Consider the following 25,544-nt stretch of genomic DNA (forward strand, 5'->3'; position numbering starts at 1 on the left):
ATAGAGACTCTTTCACCAATATATCATCATATAGAGACTCTTTCACCAATATATCATCATATAGAGACTCTTTCACCAATATATCATCATATAGAGACTCTTTCACCAATATATCATCATACAGAGACTCTTTCACCTCGATATCATCATATAGAGACTCTTTATATTGCTGTAATCTATAGTAATATCTTCAGAAATTAGTCTAGTTTTATAATTCTTTTAAAGTGTTGGCGCTTAATGCAACACTATCTAGTGTAAATGATACATCCCGCTTAAGATTTGTGCTGGCTACTGTATACAGGCCACGAGGGCACCATACAGACTTTATCAAAGAATTTGCTGATTTTCTATCAGAGTTAATACTGGCTGCAGATAAAGTCCTAATTGTTGGTGATTTTAATGAAAAAGTCTTAGATCTTTGAGTTCAACTCCGGGTACTTCCGCCAATATTTCTAGGATCTATGAAAAGGTTCCTCGGGTGCGAAAGCCCCTTTTGTCTAGATTGGACATTCAGAGGCTCCCTAGTGAATGGGATCACGTCATCAAGTTGAGATCAGCATTGTCATTCGATTTTTAATATTCATAAATGTTTGCATTCATGTGGTGTATTGCATTATTGGATTCCAGCGAGCACGGATAGCAGAATCCAGCAGCTCATGATAGTGTGTGGACTCTAGAGTACCTAAATGTTGTGTTCAGTGTCTTGTGTGTGTGTCCTGTGTTGTACCGTAGTATGTGAGGTACTGGGCCACATGGAGAAAGGTCAGAGACACAAGGACGTTACAGATCCAGTTGACCCCGGCAGAGCAGGCGTTCCCTGTACTGCGAGCCCACAGCGGGTAGATCTCAGAGTTCACCGTCCAGGGCATCGGACCCATCCCTGCTCTCACACACACACACACACACACACACACACAATCTGACATCAGTGCAGTGCCTACAGACGCCTCAAACTTCATTAACAGTTCCTTACTGCTACACACACTACTGAGAGAAGTCTCACCTGGGGCAAAGAAGGCCAGATACAGAACGAGACCCAGCAGAACAATCCAGGAATAAGACGTTGGGCAGTAGTTATAGGCCCAGAATAATCCTGCGCTCTCCTGTGTGCCATTGGAACACCTCCATAAAACACGAACAAGACAACACTTACTACAATATACTGTTCATTTAATGAAACGTACTCGGTTACTAACGTAACCTCGGTTCTCTCTAGGAGAGGGAACGAGTACTGCGTCGAAGAACGCTACGGGAAAGATATTTCTTTGTCGAGATTGAAGCCAAAAATTAATCCTTAATTTTGTAATATTGTAAAACGCTTTTCTGAAGCATACAACCTAGGCGGAGCAATACAGCTCACCCATTGGCTGCTCTGCCAGAAAAGCACAGCCTATGCGAGGCCAGGACGCTGACCAATGAGGACGCTTCGCGCCCTTCTGCGTCACCTCCCGCCCAAACAGGCGTGGCCTAGGCCTATAAATACGAGCATAGCTGTCTAACACGCCGATTTTCGTCAATGAAGCGACGCAGCGTGGACACGCACGGCATGAGACGCAGTACTCGTTCCCTCTCCTAGAGAGAACCGAGGTTACGTTAGTAACCGAGTACGTTCTCTTACGTAGAGTTCTCTCGTACTGCGTCGAAGAACGCTACGGGAACCCTATGCAAACCGCCGTGCGTGTTCTTGGATCGACACAGACACCTAAGGGCGCGCGCGCCCTGGTATACAAGCGCCTACCCCAAGAAGTATAGGGAGAGCGGCTAAAATAGCATCATCCCTTATAGTAGTGCCTCTTAAGGCATAATAGCATATATATGTAAATATAGATATATATGAAGGGTAATAGCATGCTCATGGGACACATTGTCAGTGAGTGATGCTTAAACATTGAAGTGACCTGGGCCGCAGCGCGGGGCAGGAACACTTATACATATTAGGCATTGAAGTGACCTGGGCCGCAGCGCGGGGCAGGAGCACTTGTACATATTACCATTGAAGTGACCTGGGCCGCAGCGCGGGGCAGGAACACTTATACATAGTCTTCTAGACCGAGAGCAGTTTAGCCTGCAACGCAGGAACCTCTAGGTTATAGAACCTAATAAATGTAGACGGGGAGGCCCAGCCTGCCGCCATACAGATATCATGTAACGAGATTCCGCTATACCAAGCCCATGAAGAGGCCATGCCTCTCGTGGAATGTGCTCTGATGCCCAAAGGGCATTCCAAGCCTCTAGATGCGTAGGCTAGCGCAATGGCGTCCACTACCCATCGAGATAGACTCTGTTTCGTTGCGGCTCGTCCCTTGGAGCGCCCGCTGAACGAAACAAAGAGCTGCTCCGTCTGTCGAAAAACAGCGGAGCGGGACACGTAAGCTCTTAATGCCCTGACCGGGCAAAGGGAGCTATTTCCGTCCTCTGAGGCCGGCATGGCCGACAGGGAGATGACCTGAGCCCTGAACGGTGTGTTGAGGGACTTAGGCACGTACCCATGCTTCGGTTTCAATACGACTATAGAGTCGTTTGGCCCGAACTCCATACAAGAAGCTCTCACTGAGAGCGCTTGCAAGTCTCCCACACGCTTCACTGAAGCGAGAGCCAAAAGAAACACGGTCTTGAGAGACAGGTGTTTCATGTCAACTGAGTGAATAGGCTCGAAAGGGGCCCCTTTCATAGCGTTCAACACTGTAGAAAGGTCCCAAACGGGGACTGAAGGAGGCCTTGGAGGGTTTAACCTCCTGGCGCCTCTCAGGAAGCGGACCACCAGGTCGTTCCTGCCTAGTGAACGGCCAAGCGTTGGATTAACGAACGCTGATATGGCAGCCACATAGACTTTGAGCGTGGATGGGGTTCTTCCCTTATCCAATAGCTCTTGCAAGAAGGAGAGAATCTCCGGTTCTCCACACTGAAGTGGTGACAGACCTTGATCTGAACACCATCCAGAGAACACCGACCATTTGGAAGCGTAGAGCCGTCTAGTAGACGGAGCCCTAGCTTGTTCGATCGTGTCTAACACTCCTCTTGGGAGGTTAGCGGGTACCCGTTTATGGCCCATACGTGTAGGGACCAAAGCTCGGGGTGAGGATGCAGAATCGAGCCCTTGGCCTGTGAGAGGAGGTCTCTCCTCACTGAATCGGCCACGGGGCAGTACTTTTCAGTCGCATCAAAGCTGGGAACCAGGTCTGATTCGTCCAGAATGGAGCAACTAGCAGTACTGAGCATCCGCTCTCCTTGATACGCTCCAGCACTTGAGGCAGGAGTGAGACAGGAGGAAAAGCATAGAGCGGGCGGCGGGGCCAGACTCTGGCCAGCGCGTTCGCGCTCTTCGAAAAGAATTCTGGGCAATGAGCGTTTTCCTGGTTTGCAAACAGGTCTATTTCCGCTCTGCCGAACGTTTTCCACAGCAGACGCACTGTCTGTGTGTGTAGGGACCACTCTCCCGTAGGAACGTTGTTCCGTGAGAGTCTGTCCGGGCCTACGTTCAAGTGACCTGGCACGTGCATTGCTCTTAACGAGCGCAGGTTGTGCTGGGCCCACACCAGTATGCGTTCCGCTAACCTGAATAGGTTCCGGGATCTCACGCCACCCTGGCGGTTTATGTAGGCTACTACCGACATGTTGTCCGAGCGGACCAGGACGTGGTGTCCTTTTATCCGGGGACAGAAGCGCCTCAGCGCAAAGTCCACTGCCATCATTTCCAGGCAGTTTATGTGCGGTAGTTCGGCTCGCTCTGACCACTGGCCAAAGAGTGGACTGCCGTCGAGCAGTGCTCCCCAGCCTGAGGTGGACGCGTCCGTGGACACCACCTTCAGGCTCGAGGAAGTCCCCAGGCTTACACCTGACCGGTACCAGTCTGACGCTCTCCATGGTGTCAGGGCTGAAATGCATTCCTGAGTGACCTTGAGGCGATACCGACCGTGTAACCATGCTCGGCGCGGTACGCGCGCTCTCAACCAGAACTGTAGTGGGCGCATGCGCAGCAGGCCCAACTGCAGCACTGTTGAGGCTGAGGCCATGAGGCCCAGCATTTTCTGAAATCTCCTGAGTGGCACTATGTGGCCGCTGAGGAAGGATTTCGCCATTGCAGGGTATTTTGCCTGCGCTGTGATGACAGCTGTGCTGTCATAGACAGTGAGTTCAGATCCAGTCCTAAAAAGGAGATCCTTTGACTGGGAAACAGTGAACTTTTCTCCCAATTGACTCTCAGACCTAAGCACTCGAGGTGATCGAGAATTAGGGTCTTGTGGCGGATGCGTTCTGAAGGTGATTGAGCTAGAATCAGCCAATCGTCCAAATAATTCAGAATTCGAATGCCGCGGAGTCTCAGGGGTGCCAGCGCCGCGTCCATGCACACTGTAAATGTACGAGGTGCTAGAGACAGGCCGAATGGCAGGACTGTGTACTGATATGCCTGGCCCCCGAAGGCGAATCTCAAAAATCGCCTGTGACGTGACGCAATTTGTATGAAAATACGCGTCTTTCAGATCTATTGCCATAAACCAGTCTCCTCGGCGAATCTGCGCGAGGATAGCTCTGGTCGTGAGCATTCTGAACTTTCGCTTTGTCAGCGCTTTGTTCAGATGCCTGAGATCTAAAATGGGTCTGAGACCCCCGTCTTTTTTCGGTTCCAGAAAATATCTGCTGTACAGACCCCCTTCGCTCTGAGCTTGAGATAAAGGCTCTATGGCCCCTTTGCTCAATAGCTTCGCTATTTCGGCTCGAAGTAGATGTGCTACTTCTGTTTTCACCGTAGTTTCGACTTTCTCCGTGAAACGGGGAGGGCGTCGATGAAACTGTAGCGAAAAACCTCTTTTTATAGTCTCTAGCACCCATTCTGAGACCCCGGGAAGTCATTCCCATGCATCTGCACGTGTGACTAGGGGTTGAATGTAATCTGGGCCCTGGTCGCGAAATGGCGGCGACACGAGAGCAACCGTGTGCTGTGACATGGACGCCGTGGCGTGTGAGGCGGGGGGCATGTTTAACACAGTATGCATCCCGCGCGCGCTCAGCTCTCTGTGTCGAGAGAGAGCGCGCGGGACGAGTCCCGTAGGGCTCGTGATGTTTGTGAATAAACGTGGGCGCTTGGTGGCGGGCACATTTATAACACCGGGAACACTGTTTTTGTGTACTGACTGACCGTTCGTTAGTTTCGTTTTTACAGAAAACCGCGGAACGTGCAGTGTGTAGTGGTTGTGGGCACTTGGCAGTGGGTCACGCTCACTACATGTAAAACACAATCGGCATGAGCCGATTTTATGTGTGCAGACCCTGTGTTGTTCAGGGCTGTGCTTGCACAGGTTGAAAAACCGGGCTCTGGTCGCGAAATGGCGGCGACACGAGAGCAGTCGTGTGCTGTAACATGGGCGCCATTGCAGCGTGATGCGGGGGCGCGCTTAATCGAGCGGGCAGCCCGCGCGCGCTCTCAGCTCTCTCAGCTGAAAGAGGGAGCGCGCGGTGCGAGCCCCGTACGGCTCGGCATGTTTGAGAATAAATGTGGGTGCGTGAACGCGGGTACATTTATAGCACTGGGAAGTACTGTCTATTAGAACTGACTGACCGTGCATAGGTTTCGTTTCATAGAAACCGTGTGACATGTAGCTTGTAGTGATTGTGGGCGCTTGAAAACGGGCACGCTCACTACATATAATGCACAATCGAAATGAGTCGATTTATGTGTGCAAGCCCTGTATTGTGCGGGGCTGTGCTTGTGTGTACAGATGGGCACTGGGTCGTGGGCATACAGTTACACACATTACATCATCGGCCATGGCCGGGACACCGTGTAGCACAGAGAGTACTGTCTATCAGAACCGACTGACCGTACATTCGTTTCGTTTTTACAGAAACCACGGGACATGCAGTGTGTAGTGATTGTGGGCACTGAAAAGCGGGCACGTTCACTAGCTTACATGTGAAGCACAACCGACACGAGTCGATTTTATGTGTGCAAGCCCTGTATTGTGTAGGGCTGTGCTTGTGTGTACGAATGGGCACTAGGTCGTGGGCATTACGGATACACACATTACACCATCGGCCGTGGCCGGGACACCAGTAAATACATTTTCAGATTTACCTGGGGCGTCGTGAAAACGGCGTCTGTGTGCAGGCAAACGGGCATTGATGCCGATTTGGTGACTGCAAAATACACTGGCACGGTCGCGAATGTTGGGACTGTGCGAGCGAGACATTTTAGTGAAATCCGGCCGCGGCGGGATTTTAACACTGTAGCTTTCCTCGAAGCAGAAATGCGCATCCTGGCTGAAAACGGGGCTTTCCGGGACTCCGCGATTTCCTCGTGAATTCAGGAAGAAAAAGGCGCGGGTCGTGAGGACGGTAACGTACGTTCCTCTGCAGAAAAGCAGCCATCCAGCCGGTAAGCGCATCGATGCTGGTCTTTCTCCGTCGACGCTCACGAGCGGCGGGGGAGGGGAGATCCTCGGAGCTCGCCCATCCCTCGCTACCCGAAGCGAGGAGAGAACAGCAGTCGTCCTTCACAGACACGGCTTCATCTTCCTCATCCATGACGGACGCGGCGGCACACAGCGGCCCTTGTCCGTCGGTCAGAGAGTCCAGCGAAGCGGGCGGAGGAGCTAGCGGCAGCAGCGGCGAGCACCTCGTGGTGAAGGGAGGTTCCGGGCTCCGCTGAGCACGACGCTTTTCACGGCGCGGCACTACAGCGGGCGGAAAAGGGTGCAGCTTCAGTAAATGAACGCCAGGCGAGTCCGCAGAGTCACCGTAGGCATCAAATCACAGTGATGGCAGCCGCCATCGACGAGAGCTGAAGCTGCGTGATACTCACAGGCAGGAAACACAAGCACGTGGTCCCCGTCGCTGAGCGGGGCTCTACACGAGCCACAGGAGGTGCGAGACATCTTGAAAAAGACGCTCGGCTCTTTTAGTGTGGAAAAACTGTGTGACGCGACGGCGAACACACACACAAAACACACACACATAATGTAAAGGATATTCCACGCCGGAGAAGCGCAGCAGGGAACGGCGGCTGAAGGCGGCGATGACCAGCGGCTTCAGGTAAGAGGCGCGTCCTGCTGAGGTGCTTGTTCCAAACGGCTGTGGCGGCTCGAATCCAATCCAACGATGCGTGCAGCTTCGTGAATTTAAGAAAATCGGCGTGTTAGACAGCTATGCTCGTATTTATAGGCCTAGGCCACGCCTGTTTGGGCGGGAGGTGACGCAGAAGGGCGCGAAGCGTCCTCATTGGTCAGCGTCCTGGCCTCGCATAGGCTGTGCTTTTCTGGCAGAGCAGCCAATGGGTGAGCTGTATTGCTCCGCCTAGGTTGTATGCTTCAGAAAAGCGTTTTACAATATTACAAAATTAAGGATTAATTTTTGGCTTCAATCTCGACAAAGAAATATCTTTCCCGTAGCGTTCTTCGACGCAGTACGAGAGAACTCTACGTAAGAGAACTTCATTTAAGTAAGTAGAGGTGTGAAATTGAACATTTAGGTTAAGTTCCTTTTGATAAATCATATGCACCCTCGTGGAAATTAAGTTCACTTTAGTATACTTTTAAAAAAGGAGTACTATGGAAATAATATACTTTAAAAAGTTATACTTAAGTGTGAACTGAATGTAATGTTATCAGACACTTAATTGCACTTAACTTAAACAACTATTTAAAATTACTTTTAGTTTGACATTATAACAAAGTACACATTAATTTGTGAACACGAAAAAGTGTGTAGGGAAAGTATACACTCTAAAAAATGCTGGGTTGTTTTAACCCAAATTTGGGTAAAATATGGACGAACCCAACCGTCGGATTAACATTTTTCATTAAAAAAATTTAACCAAATAAAAAAATGGGTTTGTCCATATTTTACCCAAATTTGGGTTAAAACAACCCAGCATTTTTTAGAGTATACACTTAAGTGGTCTTTTATTTGATTAATATTATTACTTCAAGTGCACATTTGGTCCAATTAAGTTCAAAGTGCACTACTGTTCCCCACAGGCAGGAATATGAAGAGAAGTTTCACCTGCCCGCTGCAGAGGTCTCAGTGTTGGCCGCAGATACAGGCACACACGAGGACTCGACCACTGATGTGCCATTCACACCGTAGCAGAAACCACAAGCTGGATCCAACATGCAGGATTCACAGAACCTGCACAGAAACAAACTCCAGTCACTAGTGCACTTAATTTAAACGCCAAGTAGAGCATTCAAGATTCAGAGATTTACAGAGCGCAACATTCTGAATTCTGAAAGGAAATTCCAATTTACTGAACTCTTAAAATCCACATAATACATCTACCATAAGCTAAAGGCCATAAGCCTACATCTACCATAAGCTAAAGCCACACCATAATAAAAAGTCCATAATTTACTTACCCTCAATTTATTTCAAAAGTGTATGACTTTGTAAATTATAGAATTAAAAAAAATTCTATCCCTTTAAGTTCAGTAGAAGCACACAAGTGTGACTTCAACATTTTGAACAAAACTGAATGATAGTGTAATTCCTGCTGAAGAACTACACTACCCATAATGCAAAAGAGAGCTTTACAAAGCAGAGAAGTTGCTGTTATACAGTTGGAATGAGAAAGTGCCAGAGAGTATTGTTGATAACATGAGTCTCTTGCACAGTGTCCTAACCAGAAGCAACCCGTGACACACAATAAAGGCATCTTTTCCAAGTTAATCAGAGTTTTTGTCCTAACAAAGAGCAACATGGGATTCTATTTTAGAAACGGTTTGCATTTTCTGAGACATCATGGCTAGAACAACATACAGGTACTGATTATGTACTTTATTTAATGTTAAAAGAATTGAATGCGAGTTCGAATATAATTTTGTGCGACTTTTATAGCCATACTGAAAGCGACATAATTCACCTGAGATCTTGAAAATAAACTTAAAGGGTTAACATCAAAATGAAAATTCTGTCATCATTTACTCACCCTCATGTCGTTCCAAACCCTTAAGACATTCGTTCATCTTCAGAACACCAATAAAGATATTTGAATGAAATTGAGAGCTTTCAGTCCCTCCATTGACAGCAACACAACTACCACTTTGAAGCCTCAAAAGGTGCGTAAAGAGATCATAAAACGAATCCATATAAAATGAAGCGATTTAGTCCGAATTGTCTGAAGAGACTCGATCGCTTTATATGATGAACAGATTGAATTTTGGGTTTTATTCACATATAAACATTGATCAGTGAAAACATAAACAGAAGCTCAACCGAACCTGCTTGAAGTGCGAGAATGAACCTCATTGGTTCTTGCAGAAGCTCAAACGTGATACGTGACACGAGAATGAACCTCATTGGTTCTTGCAGAAGCTCAAACGTGATACGTGACACGAGAATGAACCTCACTGGTTCTTGCAGAAGCTCAAACGTGATGCGTAACAGGAGAATGAACCTCATTGGTTCTTACAGAAGCTCAAACGTGATGCGTGACACGAGAATGAACCTCATTGGTTCTTGCAGAAGCTCAAACGTGTTGCGTAACACAAGAATGAACCTCATTGGTTCTTGCAGAAGCTCAAACGTGATACGTAACACGAGAATGAACCTCATTGGTTCTTGCAGAAGCTCAAACGTGATACGTGACACGAGAATGAACCTCATTGGTTCTTGCAGAAGCTCAAACGTGATGCGTAACAGGAGAATGAACCTCATTGGTTCTTACAGAAGCTCAAACGTGTTGCGTAACACGAGAATGAACCTCATTGGTTCTTGCAGAAGCTCAAACGTGTTGCGTAACACAAGAATGAACCTCATTGGTTCTTGCAGAAGCTCAAACGTGATACGTGACACGAGAATGATCCTCATTGGTTCTTGCAGAAGCTCAAACGTGATGCGTAACACGAGAATGAACCTCATTGGTTCTTGCAGAAGCTCAGACGTGATGCGTAACAGGAGAATGAACCTCATTGGTTCTTGCAGAAGCTCAAACGTGATGCGTAACACGAGAATGAACCTCATTGGTTCTTGCAGAAGCTCAGACGTGTTGCGTAACACGAGAATGAACCTCATTGGTTCTCGTACGTCAATCAAATCATGCTTAAGCTTCTGTTTATCATAACTGATGTGCTACTTTGATGAATGTTTAAATGTTAATAAAAGCCTAAATTAAATCTGTTCTTCATATAAAGCGATCGTGTCTCTCCAGAAAATTTGGACTAAACCACGCAATTAACATGGATTATTTTTGATGATCCCTTTATAAACTTTTTGATGCGTCAAAGTGTCATTTGCACAGCTGTCAATGGAGGGACAGAAAGGTCTCAGGTTTCATTAAAAATCAAGATGAACACGTGGAAGGACATGAGGGAGAGTAAATGATGACAGAATTTACCAGAACTAACCCTTGAACTGTGAACTCAGTGTGAACAAAAGATTGTTTCAGTCTCTCAGTAATATGTATTTTTAATAATGTTAAATGGTGTAATATTTGTGAATCTGATCATATAATTATTAATTTGGTTGCAAGTGCAATGCGCTTGCAGAGAGACTCCGCCCACACGCTCTTCTGATTGGCTGTGGATTTTGATTGATTTTGTCACATCCCACAGTCGTGTCAGGTCTGGTGTGTGTGAACTGCAAAAACTGCTTGTCGCTGGAATCCTAACACTGGTTACGACATGGAGTCACACTCTCAAACTGCTTATATATTTGTATATATCTGAATTTTCAGCAGTTATCTTCAAACATATTGAATGGCATATTGCATTGTCTTTATTTTTTTCTAATTTGTGGACATAGTCGTAATCCAGGTCAATCTAGTCTACTAATATGTACAACTCACCCATAATGAGTGCATGTGGAGTTGTGGAGGGAGGAGTCACGAGGGTGAAAGGTCACGGGTGGAGAGGCCTGAGCCGAGAGCAGAAAACCAGCAGCGAGGACCATCAGACTTACAGCAGTACCTGAGGAATTCCCAGCAAACAATCATTACTGCACACTTCAGTTAATTACAATTACACTTCGAATCATTGTTTTCTGTCATTTTAGGAAGTTCTCATCACGCTGACGTATATATGTTCAAGTTTTCAGGGATATTTTGGCTTCATTTTCTACAGTGTAAGGAAGTGGAGACGAGTCGGCCATCTTTGTTGCAGTCTATGGTAAGAATGTCTGTGCTTCTGAATCCTCACCTAGTATGCTCCCTAGAGTCAGCTTCCTGCGGCCCACCCTCTCCACGAGCCAAACGCCCACCAGAGTGAACATGAAGTTGGTGAAGGCGGTGGCGGCCGCCAGCCAGATGGCCATGTGATCGTCCTGCACGCCAGACATCTGAATAATGGTGGCACTGTAGTACCTGCAGAATCCAACCATATCAACTCATCGCCTTCAAACACACTCTTACATAAGTGGAGTTATGCTCAAAATGGCATGAAAACACACGACTTTTTCTGCAGTATGCATTTTTTCTGTATCATACTACTATATTGGCACAGCCATTACATATTTAAAACGGTAATATCCTATACTAAACCTAAACTAATCTTGACAAACTATATATCATTTGAAAGCTTACAAACTCTAGTTTACATATTTGGTGACTGATTTTCTAAATAAATTACAGAGGAGCCGTAATTTATCAATTTGCAACAAGAATATGTTCATACTCCTAAGGCGTGTTCAGACCTTTATTTTGAAATAGTGATGAACATGAAAAATCATGAAAGAATGGTAGAAACCTCAGTTTGTTTTCATGCCAAGAGTTCAAAAGACAGCATCCATTCAATTATTTTAGAAAAAAAGGTCTGAAAATGTTTTAAATATAAAGAAAAAAATGATAGATTCAGCATTTGTGATGTGGCAGCGAGCTACGTGATCTTTCTGTGTTTCTTAGAGGTTGAATTAATTTCAAAATCTGCCAAACTTCCAACACTACTTCTGAATAGGATGTCTACTTCATAAATTGTATGAAAAATTTAAAAATAATGGTTCAGATCACTCAAACAACATATGGAAATGGAGGCGCCCTTATATGGGCAGTAATGTCAACTAGTGGAGAAGTGTGGTACTGCGCCCAAACTAAATCTCACTGAAAGCTTATTTTTTGAGATATCAACCTAAAATTTGAAACACAACTTGTTCAGATGTTTGGCTTTGATTTTCTTTGCATTTTTAGAGTCCTCCAGGTTTTGAAAATATATATTTTATATAAAATATGAATAATTAAATTTTTTACATTGTACATTTTCATAAACTCAAACTTCTATCACTTTTTTTTATGTTTAACTTTCTTAATTTATTTCACTTCTACAAAAATCTGCCAAATTTCTTCTTCAAAACAAGACCAATCTTACATCCATATTCCAAAGCATTCTTGAATTACAACCATTTAAGTTCAAAATGTGCATTTTCATGTCTATTAAAAAAAAGGGAGTTAAAATACACACAAATCAGTTCACCAACTGAAATCTGCCTGGATTGAAAGTAATGCGTCACTTCACTATTGACAATGGACCCTTTTTGCCGGAAAAATCTTGCTGAAATTTCGCTAAAATGAACATGACTTGAGAGCAACAACTCTACTTAAAAAAAAATGAAGTACACTGTGTAAACTGTGTAGTATGCAGTAAATTATTCACACTAGTACTCAATTCTGAAAGATAGCCTTATCACAGGGAGTCATGTGACTCGTCGTCACCTACATGACGGTGTTGATTCCCGACAGCTGCTGGAACATCTGTAGGCCACATCCCACGATGAGCGCTCGACGCGTCGGAGCGTACGCTAGGATTCGCCACAACACTGGACCGCCTACATCATCATCAATAATCAATCAGGACATCAGTCGAGCAAATTATATCATCCTTCTATTATACTACTGACAGTTTACTCAAATACATTAAATTCTAGTTATTTGTGATTACTTGATTAGGTTTTTAAAAAAGAGTAATGAGTCTTTTAGACTAATTTGTGGACTTCATGTTCACTGGATTCCTCATTTGCAAAAGTTTGGTATAACTAAGATTTATTAATGTTTTTGAAAGAAGTCTCTTCTGCTCACTAAGCATTTATTCAATCCAAAATATAGTAAAAACAGAAACATTGTGAAATAATGAAACATTTTTTAAAACTATTTTTCATTTGAAGATATTTTAAAGTGTAATTTATGAATTTTCAGCATCATTACTCCAGTCTTCAGTGTCACATGATCCTTCAGAAATCACTCTAATATGATGATCTGCTGCTCAAGATAATTTTTTGCTTGTGCTGCTTAATATTTTTGAGGAACTGTAAAACACTACCATTCAAAAGTAAGATTAAAAAACAAAATATAAAATTTTGGATGGACACATTCAACTGATCAAAAGTGACAGTAAAGACATTAATAATAATGCTATAAAACATATCCATTTCAAATAAAGGCTGTTCTTTGAACTTTCTATTCCTGAAAGGATCCTGAAATTTGTTTTCACACGAATATTAAAAAGCAAAAACAATGTTTTCAACATTTATTTGATAATAAAAATAATAATTTAGCAGCAAATTATATTGATTTCTGAAGGATCATGTGACACTGAAGACTGGAGTGATGATGCTGAAAATTCAGCTTAGATCACAGGAATAAATTACATTTTAAAACATAGAAAACAGTTATTTTAAATTGTAATGATAATTCACAATATTTTTGTTAAACTATTTTTTATCAAATAAATGCAGCCTTGGTGAGCAGAAGAGACTTCTTTCAAAAACATTACAAATATAAAATATTCCAAACTATTGACCAGGGGCCTCATTTATAAAACTGTGCGTAGGAACCTTACTAAAAGTGTACGTACGCACAAAAGCCAAAAATGGCGTACGCAAAAAAAATATCAGATTTATAAAACCTTGCGTACGCACACCTGCACGCAATTTTCACTTTATAAATCACAGCCTAACTGATCATTTGCGCACGCAAAAAAAAATTACCTCATTAGCCATGCATATATTAAAGGAGCAAGGAAATTTGTGTTTTTTAAAGCATAATGAGTGATAGGCCTACATCCATTTAAGAATGGAAGTGAAAGAAATTAAATTTGCGTACTTTCAGCATATAGTTCCTTTTATGTCTTTAAACTAAACATGGATGTATGTATCTTTAGGACCCATAATGGTGATTTAATGTTATTAAGTTGGCTTGAGAAAGCCAACTTACTCAAATCAATATGTAAACTTATTAAGTTGGCTTGGAAAAAGCCAACTTACTGAAATTTATTTAAACTTTTTATTATTCTTCTTCTTACTAAAAATGTACAACTCTAACTCCTCCTAGAGCTTTAATTCTACAAACTCCAAACTCGGGTCAGACCTTCAGACTGTTCTGACTTGGTGTGCCATATCTTTTCAAACTGATTTGACTTTCAGTTTTCTTAAAAATTAATATTAAAAATCATAAAAATCCCATAGACTTACATTGCAGAGTGCTCAAATTGAGCCAAGACTACGGTGGGCCATTAGTGTACAAGCCAAAAACTTAAATATAAACTCCCTAAAGCCCTAGATTCAATTAAACTACCATTCTAAATCTATCTATCTATCTATCTATCAAACTTTAACCTACTTTAAACATCAAACTACTTTAAACTCCTTCAAACTCTCTGGTCCGGCTTTCTCAAGCCAACTTAAAGTTTGTCTCAACAAGTTTGTAGTTTCTAGTTTGTATTTTTTGTTGTAACCGGGACCTATGAGCAACTTGTAAATATTGTAAATATTGAAATATGTCAAACTTAATTTTGCCATTTTGCAAAGGGTTAATTCCCTTTATCCGCAGTCAATTTCTCAACTCACCATCAGTGTCGCCAAACTGCTCTGTCTTCAAAATGTGCGTACGCATGGGTCAGAGTTTGCGTGGAGGTGCGCATATTTTCACGTCAAGTTTTTCTTTATAAATCCCACCTTTTGCGCAGGAACTGGCGTACGCATGTTTTCAGCCCCGTTTTGTGCGTACGCAAGCTTTATAAATGAGGCCCCAGTACTGTGTATACGTGTGTTACATTAATCTAAATTGTAAATTATTCACTCAAAATTCACAGACAAATCTGCTATTACTATGTGAGCGATGGCCTGAAAACTCTATTTATTACAGCAGTCGATATTTGAGTGGACCAAACAAGTTCATCACAGTTGTCCGAAGACAAGAACAGGTATTGTTTGATGTATAAGTTTGATGAAAGGTTTTGATCCACTTCAAATGTCGACTACTGTATACGATATTTTCCAGGTTTTCTGTGATGGTGGAAGCGCTGAATCCGGCGTTCATGTGATCTCACCAGAAGAATCGTTCCTCTCCTCCTCAACGCTGCTCCGTATGCTCTCGAACTCGTCCTCCACATCCACTCCTCCGCGGATCTGACTGAGCACCAGCCGAGCCTTCTGGGTCTCTCCGTTCTGCAGGAGCCAGCGGGGACTCTCCGGGAGGAAGAGGAATCCCGAGAACTGCAGGACGGCGGGGACAACAGACAAACCCAACATATATCTATACATAAACACAAAAATCAGTCAAGCATTATTACAACAAGTCCTCATTTGAATCTTACATTCTCATTTTTAACTCTACGGTACTTTTCCTAGAGAAGTCTGAAGCATCATACTATCCCTGTAGCTCAATAAACAGAAGATTGAAACGCTTTGATTGATTAAACATGACTAATATACACATGACTATGACAATATATGGTTTATCTGGGTTCGTCAAGCCTTCTCATGTATTTTCATGATAATAAAGTTTATTTATACTTCAATGCTAATCGACATAGCCTTTATCACTGAGATAATATGTTGTGTGCCTTGTTCTGAGTAGGAAGCTACATCAGCTCACAGAAGGATGTGTTCAAACACTCAACTGATGTTTGAAGTGAGTTTGGAGTAAAAACATTTAATTAAATGTTTCCATTTGTTGGACAGGAGGTTCGTGAATGCTTCTCATGTTTGGAAAGATTTGCTGAGCTGTGCTTCGCTGACAAGCTGCGCATAAAAAAAAAAAGATAATCGCACTGAGCCGAATCGGTTTGAGTGTGATTTCAGGTTAATTGTGATTAATTGTAATCCCTATTCCCGCCCAAGGTATACGCAAAATAAAGGGGCGGGGCCTAGTTGAGTTAGTTAATATTAGGTGTGTTTAAGCGGTGCTGCGCAGATCGATCGTGTATGATATCAAAACGATTTACAAATATACGCTTGACCAATCACAACACACTGGTCCAGCTAACCAATCAGAGCACAGTGTGCTTTTCAGAAGGAGGGGCTTCACAGAGACAGGAACTAAGTTGCCAGGGTGTTGCTATGCAGTTGGGAAGGCGTTTTGGCAATAAGTCTGGTCACGGTTTTTATTGTTAACTAAAACTATTAAAAATGTTTTTTGCCTAATTAAATAAAGATGGAATAAAACAGAATAGAAATGTTAAGCTTTAAAAAAAACTGCTATTAAATTTAATATGTTGACTTGGCAACTAAATTATATCAAATAAGTATAAGTAAATTTAAGTATACTGAAATTACTCAAACTGAAATAAAAATGAAACCTGTATAGGCATGAGCCACCTCAGATTCATTTTTGAATATTTTGCATTAATATTGACTGTTATATAATATGAATTACATATATTTTATTTAAACTAAATTATTAATATAAAACTACTGAGCTCTTTTTACGAATCGTATTGTGTTGCAGCATTTTTGCCACTCAAAGTAGACAATTCTGAGCTGACGGGTAGAACAAATATACCTGTTGTATATATATATATATATATATATATATATATATATATATATTAAAAAATATTTTTAAATAGAAAAAGATTTGAAAGGTAAAGCTTCGATTTGAACCCACCTCCAGCCATCATGGGGCAGGTAGCTAAAGACCCCGTCCACCACGCTGGCTACGAACTGCCCACCAGTGATAAACAGAGTGTTAATGGTGACCAGCTGACCTCGGAGATGAGAAGGGGACACCTCAGCGATGTAGACCGGCACAGTCATGGATGCAATTCCTAAAGAACAACAGAAGACGTGAAAGAAGGATAAGGCACACAAACTGAATTCAAACAGCTCTACTGCAGTGTAAAGGCTACAGAGTGAATTACCAATGCCAAGGCCAACCGTGAGCCTTCCACACAGAAGAACCTCTTTGCTTTGTGCGACACTCAGGATGATTCCTCCAGCAGAGAAGATGAAGCTAGCGAGCAGAATGCAGATTCTCCGGCCGAAAAGCCCGTTGAGAAACCCTCCAGCCAGAGCGGAAAGAGCCGCGGCGCCAACAGTGATGGAGACCAGAAGCTCCTGCCACAGAGAGCTCAGGTTCATCTCTCTCTTCAGCAGAAGCATGGCTCCAGACACCACTCCGGTGTCATAGCCGAACAGGAATCCACCCAGAGCCGAGAAGAAAGCCAGGGTGTACACGAAACATGGCGTGGCGTGCTGGATCTGATCTGTGGATGTGGGCACGTCATTTTCTTGGTAGTTGGTTTGGACATTAGATGGCGTTTTTATCAAACTCCTTTCGTCCTCAACTCTCCTGTCTCCTATCAGCTCCTCCATTCTCTAGAGATTACGCACATTGCCTCCTATGACAAAGAAAACACCTTGAGGTCATCACATGATCAAGTGATCAACAAAAGCCATTACCTAACCCAACCCACAATGACCACGTTGACATTGCACACACCTCAAACCACAGTGAAACATTTGCAAGTGGTTATGGCTTAGTGCTAAAATTCTTGCATAGCACTATTTATGAGAGATTCCTTAACACGTGCACTGTACAGCGAAATCAATCTGATGTTGTGGAAAAGACTATGAATATTCAACAACACACTTAAACAGATATTAACAAATTGTTCTTTTGAATCGGTTCAATTATTCAGTCGAACCGTTTCCTATTATCGTTTGCGAATGACTCGATAGTAGGCTAGCATTTGGCACAATATAACATCTATTGATGGACTACAGTGTTTATTTATTTTGCTTCATAAAAGAACACGTATATGACACTCTAGCATAGCGGACAACTAAATCGGACTCAAACGAGTCAGTGAATCATTTTAGGAATCGGTTCGCTGTGGCGAACTCTTTGAACGAACAGAGTCGCTAAAATGAATTGAACTTTAAACAAACTCCGGTACAAACACTCCGATTATGATAGAAAAGAAACTCGAGTCGAAATCGCGATATTAAGTGTAGCGTGCATGTAAAAAGGTTTCACCGATTGTAAACCCGAGCTTTTGCTTTGTTTATAGCTACAAAAATACATCGAAATTAAAAAGTCGCGAAATAGATATACATTGATACGCATGTTTTATCATTCCATTCAAGATTTTTAGAATATTTATTTAGAATCTTAAAATATTGATTCATAAAACATGAACGTACCATGCACGTCCTATGCACACGTACACTGTAGCAATAGCTAGCGTGCTAAAAAATGAACAATACGTTACATATGCATGCGAAATAACTTCAAATCCGTATATTTGCCTTCTCCCTCTGTAACATACCAGCAAAACGCGTTTCTGGGTGCCAGTCGCTTTAATAAGGGGCTCGGGGTTTCTCGCTTTCACTCTGTTGTGCTCGAACAGGAAGTTTGTGAATTCTTGCAGTCATATGATTCATAACGCAGCGCGAGGACCACAGCTGCTAACATGACCAGGATCTCTTCTTTACCAAGCCGAGAATGAAATCAGGAACTAAACATTAGTCTTTACTGTAGCATAACTCGTGTTAGGATTTGCATAAGTATGTCAGAAGAGCGTGTGCGCGTAGATGATGGTCTGCAGCAGCAATGTTGTGTCCACATGGTCAGTGAGGATCACAGGGGGCTTTAAAGCGCAGTTTGATGTCAGATAGCAGAAGATCATGGCTGATAAAGAGGAGTTGGGGATCAGACTGAAGAAGCTGCTGGTGAGGCTGAATCTTCAAGAGGGGAAACAGCTGGGCACTATGGTCCAGATCATACAGGACCTGCTGTTCCTGTCCCATACAGATCACTGTGGTGAGTTCTTGACCACTGGAACTGGAGATCTGTAGCCTGTGCTTTATTAACATTTCTGATGCTTTAAACTAGTCTTAATGCATTCATATAGAGTATATAGACTGAGAGCAATGCAAACTTTCAGACCCCCCTCTCTGTGCTTTCTCCAGTGGATCTATTTTTAGATCTGTGTTCTTCTTTTGTCCTGCAGTTGAGCTGTTTGCGGATCAAAACGTCCATGTTCCTCTGATGCTGGTGCTGTCATCGCATCTCAACAGCAAAGTTCAGAAGGTAGTCATCATTGTTGTGGCTGCATACAATCTATAATTCTTCTATAATTCAAAGTGACACCAAAAAACCTTAAATCCCTTAACTCTAAAGCTATAAATGTTACAATCAACTGCTGGGTCATTATTTAGTAGAACGAAATACATGATGTTTCTCTCATTCACTCTGATAAGTTGTTTAAATCAGTGCTGTCTGCAAAAACATTATTTTCTTGATTTGTTACAACTTTTAATTTTTTTTTTGTCAAATCAGCTTAGCTTCACAAACATTGTTCAGATAACATCATTTTGTTTAAATGGACTAAACATGTTAAGGCAAACAGGTTAGGCTACTTTAAGTTCAACCAACAAATCAGTTGTACAGTGTGATGGTCTCTTTAATCATTACTTTGCATGAGGTTAATAATATGCCACGTAAATAATCATTTCAAATGAAAATAACATTCACGTTCCATTTTTCTGGTGCACTTATAGTGTTAGTATGATTTTGTTTACATAAAAACTGTCATAATTTAGTAATAAAAAGCATTTTTCCTACCATGATTTGAAAGCTCTGTTTGAAGAGGCGTGTCTGCTGCTGTGATTGGCTGCTGTGAGACTTCAGTGTAAACGCCCACTTTTGTGATTGGCTGCTGTGAGACTTCAGTGTAAACGCCCACTGCTGTGATTGGCTGCTGTGAGACTTCATTGTAAACGCCCACTGCTGTGATTGGCTGCTGTGAGACTTCAGTGTAAACGCCCACTGCCGTGATTGGCTGCTGTGAGACTTCAGTGTAAACGCCCACTGCCGTGATTGGCTGCTGTGAGACTTCAGTGTAAACGCCCACTGCTGTGATTGGCTGCTGTGAGACTTCAGTGTAAACGCCCACTGCCGTGATTGGCTGCTGTGAGACTTCAGTGTAAACGCCCACTGCTGTTATTGGTTAACATCTTGGCATATGAATAAGTATTACATGTGGAACACTCTAAAACTTTTACTACGTTTTTACTATTACAGCTATCGAGATAAACAAATCTTGATTTTTTCCTGAATCGTTAGCATTTTATTTAGATCTACATGAAAGTATGAGCATTGTAGCCGATGACAGACATATTAAGCGCATGAATACTGTGATCTTGTGATTTCTGCATTCTCATGAATGCTTTTATCATAATTAACAGTTCAAATACGATGTACAAGAGATTCGTTGTGCAGTGTCAGACAGCATCATTGATTATAAAGTCCAGAACTCAGTCACTGGTAAACTCGAGCTGTGTGATTGACAGCTCCAGTGATTACAAAAGGATGGTTCTTTAATCGCTTTGTTCTGTGCTACTAAGAGAAACTCTGAAGTTGACCATTTAGTCACTGGCTTGATTTACTGATAAACAGCAATAAGCGATTTTGAGACAAAGAACATCTAACTGTACATGAATCATTATATCAGAAATCACTGATCACAGATCATGGCATTAGAATAAACACGGTTATTTACATGTTGTCGCATTACCATTGAATCCATATTTTCATATCTCTTTGCAAAGCCGGCGCTGGAATTGCGACTGATTGACCAAATAATTCACAGTGAAATGTACCGAACAAACAAATAATGCTCAACTGAGGCATTCACATAGTTGAAAATGTATAACCACATTCCTTTGGAAGGTAAAGTTATTTGTAGTCCAGTGATCCTGTATCTCTCTCCTCTCTCATCTCACTAACGCACCAGTGGGCGGGGCCAAAGGCATGATGATAGGCATGAAGTAGGCGTTGATCTGACTCTGCAGAACCATCTTTCGTCGCACTATTACGTCCTAATGTGACACAATCCGAAACAAGTTGTTTTCGGAGTTTGGTTTAAAAAAAAGCTGTTTTGGACTAACGTTTTGAGTTCTGAAACTCTACAATACTACAATGACCTCTCAAAGGCTACGTTCACACTGTCAGTCCAAATCCAAATCACGTCTCCCTTTTAAAATCGCATTTCTCGAAATCCGGTTTAGTCTGATTAGATCATATTTTGTGTGAACAACTTCCTCACACCATGTAAAACGTAAATATCAGACGTTGTTATAAGAAACATGCTGAAGGTCACATGTGATTTCAAACCACAAATGAATTTCATGTGATTAAACAATTGTATTCTTTTTTTTTTTGCTAAATATGATCGGATTCCAATCGAATTTGCACAAAATTCGGATTTGGACTGACAGTCTGAATGAGGCTAAAGTCATACAAAGGACATACGGATAAGTAAATTAAATAAGAAAAAATATGTTTTTAATGTTACTTGCGACATCTTTTTTGGTGTAAATTTAATTTCAGCTTTATTGACTTGAAAGTGATTTAGGATCCAGAACGAGAGTGATTTACAGCTTTGATCACACTGCAGGTCGGCTGGTCTCTGCTGTGCCGTCTGATGGAGATCTGTCCAACCACTCTGGATAGTCTGACCAACCCAGTGGACTATGAGTTTATAGAGGTGCACAAGTAAGCCCGAGTTATTTCTATGAGCTTATATGGCCATACATTCCTGTTTACACAGACTATGTACGGTAATTGAAGCAACTTTCAGTAGTTTAAAGCATAATTATCATTGCCTTCCTTTAATAAGCCACTCTCTGTATCATTCTATAAAACTGAAAGTACATAAGTAAAAGAGAAGTCCTTTGTTCTACTGGTTAAGATTAAAAGTAATTGACTAGGAGGATTGATGCATATAAAATAATCAATTTAGTTCAGTTTATTTCTATAGTACTTTACACAGTACATAGTGTCCTAGAAGAGCTTTACAAAGAAAGTGCCTTAAAGGGACAGTTTACCCAAAAATGTAAATTCTGTCATCATTTAATCACCCTCAGGTTGTTCCAAACCTGTATAACTTTCTTTGTTCTGCTGAACACAAAGGAAGATATTTCGAAGAATGTGGGAAACTGAACAGAGCATGTACATGAAAAACTACAAAGGGCTCAAGACCGAACCTTGTGGCATATCATATTATTATATGGTATCGCAAATTGTATGTTCTAATAATATGTTTCTAACAAAAACAGAAAAAAGACAACTTTTAAAGGCACTTTAAAAAAAGACAGCGATCTTACAGGTAGGATCTAATCCATGCTAATCTTCTGAACGTGATTGGCTGAAGCGTGTAACTGCCAATTTGAATGGAATTTGGAATGTGCTCTAGAGAAGGAAGGGGCAAAAACATTTAACACTGGCTGAACAACTATAGCTATCACTTCATCAAAAGCTATCAAAATTCATTGCTGCTATCCATGTTCACCAGCTTTATGTGTGTTTGCATGTTTGTTCATAGGCAGATTCTTAAGGTGCTTTCAATGTATCACAATGACGCCAAGATGATGATGGTGGGCCTGAGAGCTCTGGCTCTGCTACTTAAGTCAGGTAAGACTTCAGGTTGCTTTTCCATGATGCTATAGAGTATTGGTTCCTGACATATTTTCGCATTTTTTTCCCCATCTCCATAAGGATTTCAAAATATTCTTTCAAAAATGTTAACCAAACCAGCCAGCTCCTATATGAATCACAGCATTACAACAAAGAAACAATACTGCACTGTCTGCTAGGGTGCCCAAACCTGTTCCTGGACACCTACTCTCCTGCAAAGTTCAGCTGCAACCCTGATAAAACACAACTGAACCAGCCAGTTAAGAAGCACTTGATAATTACAGACAGGTGTGTTAGACCAGGGTTAGATCTGAACTCTCCATAGCCGCGTTTCCACCGAAACGTTTTCAATGGTCTTGGCCACTGGAGAGCGCATGCATGCGACAGAAAGTTAGTGCGCAAGACTGTCCCATGTCTTAAAAATGCCAAAGTGCAGTGCCCTTGATGCACACTAAACCCACACTATCTCAAATTGCTTTTGAGGTAAGCATATCCCATCATGCATTGTGTTCGGGAACTCATGTGCCCCGAAATCGCGAGATGTCCAAGAAGTTTATTTTAAAATGCAAAGTATTGAAAATATAATAAATAAAAGCTCTGTAAACACTTCCATTTTTTTGCAAGACTATACGTGTCCCATCGAGTAATCAAGTTCTACACACACTTGCCTACTTGAACACTTTGGGCCAAATAGAGTAAATACGCCATGCAAGTAGACAAGTGGTCAAGTGTATTTGGACAAGGTATTTAGACAAGGCAAGCATTTCCATCGTGGTCTAAAGTACAGTGAAGATTAGGCAAAGTAGTCCGGTGACAAATTAGTCTGTATTTCGTCCTCCGCATATAAGCTTAATAAAGCCTGACCCATCGGCCAGTCCATCGGTTGTATTTTTTAAACTTCATTATTGATTCAAATTGTAAACAACTCTTACTGCACGCACCGCAGCAGACTTAAAAAAAGAAAATGGTGGTTGAAATAAAACGCTGCATGGAGTCAACCAATCAAAATGCTTTGTGAACTCAACCAATCAGCATGTCCCACCCCAGAAAGTTCCTGAACTTTGAAAAAGTACTACCTCGAGAGCAGTGATTCATTTTTTACCTGAAACTGCATTTAGACCCTGGTCCCTGCGGTCGAAAGGAACTAAAGGTCCCTATTTTGTGGGTAATGTCCCTGTGGTGGAAACATGGCTCATGTAGGTAGATCTCCAGGAACAGGATTGGGCACTATTAGCGTATTTTATGATCTCATCCCATAAAGCTTTGTGAATGAATGACATAAGTCAGAAATTACAGTACATTATAACTATGGATATCGGAAAATATCTCATACATGGAGTTCTTATTGTTTATTATAGAGAGGTGCAGGCGTGACGTCACTTTGTAGGCCAAGTTCGTATCACGCTAACCTATCGTCACAATAGGGCTTTTGGATTATCGCTAAAAACAAGCTCTGCGATCAACAAAAGTTTATAATACTTGCATGTTTTTTCCATCAAGATTAGTGTCACAGATGAACACAACTTTTATGAATTTTGAAGCCTAAATGCGGTCGCCAGAAGTAAAAAGCTAAAGGCTATAAACGAACTACACCATGGTTGCACGAATTCAACGTTACCATCACTAAGCTTCCGACAACTCTTTCAGTTTTTATCTAAAAACATTTCCCCATAACGTTCAAGTTAGAATAGTTTGTAAGAGCACAATTATAAGCATAAGGATGCTGTAACATTGAGCTTGTGTTCAACACAGATCTAATTTCAGCCATTTAACCAAAACCCCATTCAAAAAACCCATTGACTTCGGGAAGATGGAAGCGGATGAACAAGCTTCTGTGTTTTGGCCTACAAACAAAGTGATGTCATACCTGCACCACTCTATTATGAAATAGCCACACTCCCCTTACACAAACGTATTTATGATGATGGTTAGATTAGCATGTTTCATTTCACTTGAGGTATTCCACCATTTTGCCGCATTTTCACACTCCCCTCCTGAAATGAAAGACATATTTGGTGTGTGTGGGTCAAATGTGGTCCTGATGGATGTGTTTGTTTGTGGGTCAGGTGGGATTGTGATGCAGGTTCTGGAAGAGGAGGAAGTGGATGTGTTTTTCTTGGTTCTGGAGGCCATGAGGTCTTTCAGTGACAGAGAAGAGGTTCAGCTGCAGGGATGTGCTGCTTTACAACTGCTGCTGCAGACAGGTAACTGTGATCTGTGACACATCCCTCTGAGTATAAGCAATAGTAATATAATACACTATGATTTCCCCATCCGCAAAGAGTCCAGTCAGACATGGAATTTAATGTGGAATGTCAAAAATGGCAAAATTGAACAAACGTAAAGGAACACGCTGACTTTTTGAGACTTTAGCTTATTCACCGTATCCCCCAGAGTTAGATGAGTCCACACATACCCTTCTCATCTCTGTGCGTGCCGTAACTCTGTCTGACGCACCCACCGCTAGCCTAGCTTAGCACAAAGACTGGAGGTAAACAGCTCCAGCTAGCATACTGCTCCCAATAAGTCACAAAATAACGCCAACATTTTCCTATTTACATGTTGTGATTTGTATAGTCACAGCATGTACAAATAACAAGGTCACATGAGACACAGCCATCTTCTAACCATATACATACTGATACTGGGAACTATATTCTCAGAAGGCGAAGCACTACTTCTGCGGAGTGATTTGCTCGCAGCGCCTGAGAAGCCTTGTGGTGAGGAGACGAGAGTTCGCTCAGAGTGTTGCGCTAATCACTCCACCCAAGTAGCAGTGCTTCACCGTCTGCGTTATTTTGTCACTTATTGGGAGCAGTATGCTAGCTGGAGCCATTTACCGCCAGTCTTTGTGCTAAGCTAGGCTAGCGGTGGGTGCGTCTGACACAGTTACGGCACGCACGCAGATGAGAAGGGTATGTATGGACTT

At 42.2% G+C, this 25,544-nt stretch overlaps 2 protein-coding genes across 4 annotated transcripts in view; one reads left to right on the forward strand and one right to left on the reverse strand.

Annotated features, from left to right (window-relative positions):
* The window catches only part of slc2a13b (solute carrier family 2 member 13b), a 25,693-nt gene extending 7,090 nt beyond the window's left edge, over positions 1-18,603 (reverse strand). For 2 of the 3 annotated variants that reach the window (XM_079603005.1, XM_079603004.1), the window contains exons 1-10: positions 18,465-18,603; positions 17,055-17,534; positions 16,802-16,961; positions 15,243-15,448; positions 12,636-12,744; positions 11,127-11,290; positions 10,778-10,898; positions 7,999-8,124; positions 1,004-1,122; positions 728-880 (exon numbers count right to left, since the gene is read on the reverse strand). In XM_079603005.1, the coding sequence (XP_079459131.1) occupies positions 728-880; positions 1,004-1,122; positions 7,999-8,124; positions 10,778-10,898; positions 11,127-11,290; positions 12,636-12,744; positions 15,243-15,448; positions 16,802-16,961; positions 17,055-17,508 (1,612 nt within the window). In that variant the 5' untranslated portion in view covers positions 17,509-17,534; positions 18,465-18,603. Of the gene's footprint in view, positions 1-727; positions 881-1,003; positions 1,123-7,998; positions 8,125-10,777; positions 10,899-11,126; positions 11,291-12,635; positions 12,745-15,242; positions 15,449-16,801; positions 16,962-17,054; positions 17,535-18,339 lie in introns of all 3 variants that reach the window. The other variant, XM_079603006.1, reaches the window with a different exon arrangement.
* A 152-nt stretch (positions 18,604-18,755) lies between these two features.
* The window catches only part of lrrk2 (leucine-rich repeat kinase 2), a 78,160-nt gene continuing 71,371 nt past the window's right edge, over positions 18,756-25,544 (forward strand). Inside the window, exons 1-5 of the mRNA XM_079602981.1 lie at positions 18,756-18,958; positions 19,149-19,228; positions 21,597-21,694; positions 22,524-22,612; positions 24,682-24,819. Coding sequence (XP_079459107.1) covers positions 18,823-18,958; positions 19,149-19,228; positions 21,597-21,694; positions 22,524-22,612; positions 24,682-24,819 — 541 coding nt within the window. The 5' untranslated portion in view covers positions 18,756-18,822. The remainder of the gene's footprint in view (positions 18,959-19,148; positions 19,229-21,596; positions 21,695-22,523; positions 22,613-24,681; positions 24,820-25,544) is intronic.

This window comes from Phoxinus phoxinus (assembly GCF_949152265.1).
Source record: "Phoxinus phoxinus genome assembly, chromosome: 25".
Classification (NCBI taxonomy): domain Eukaryota; kingdom Metazoa; phylum Chordata; class Actinopteri; order Cypriniformes; family Leuciscidae; genus Phoxinus; species Phoxinus phoxinus.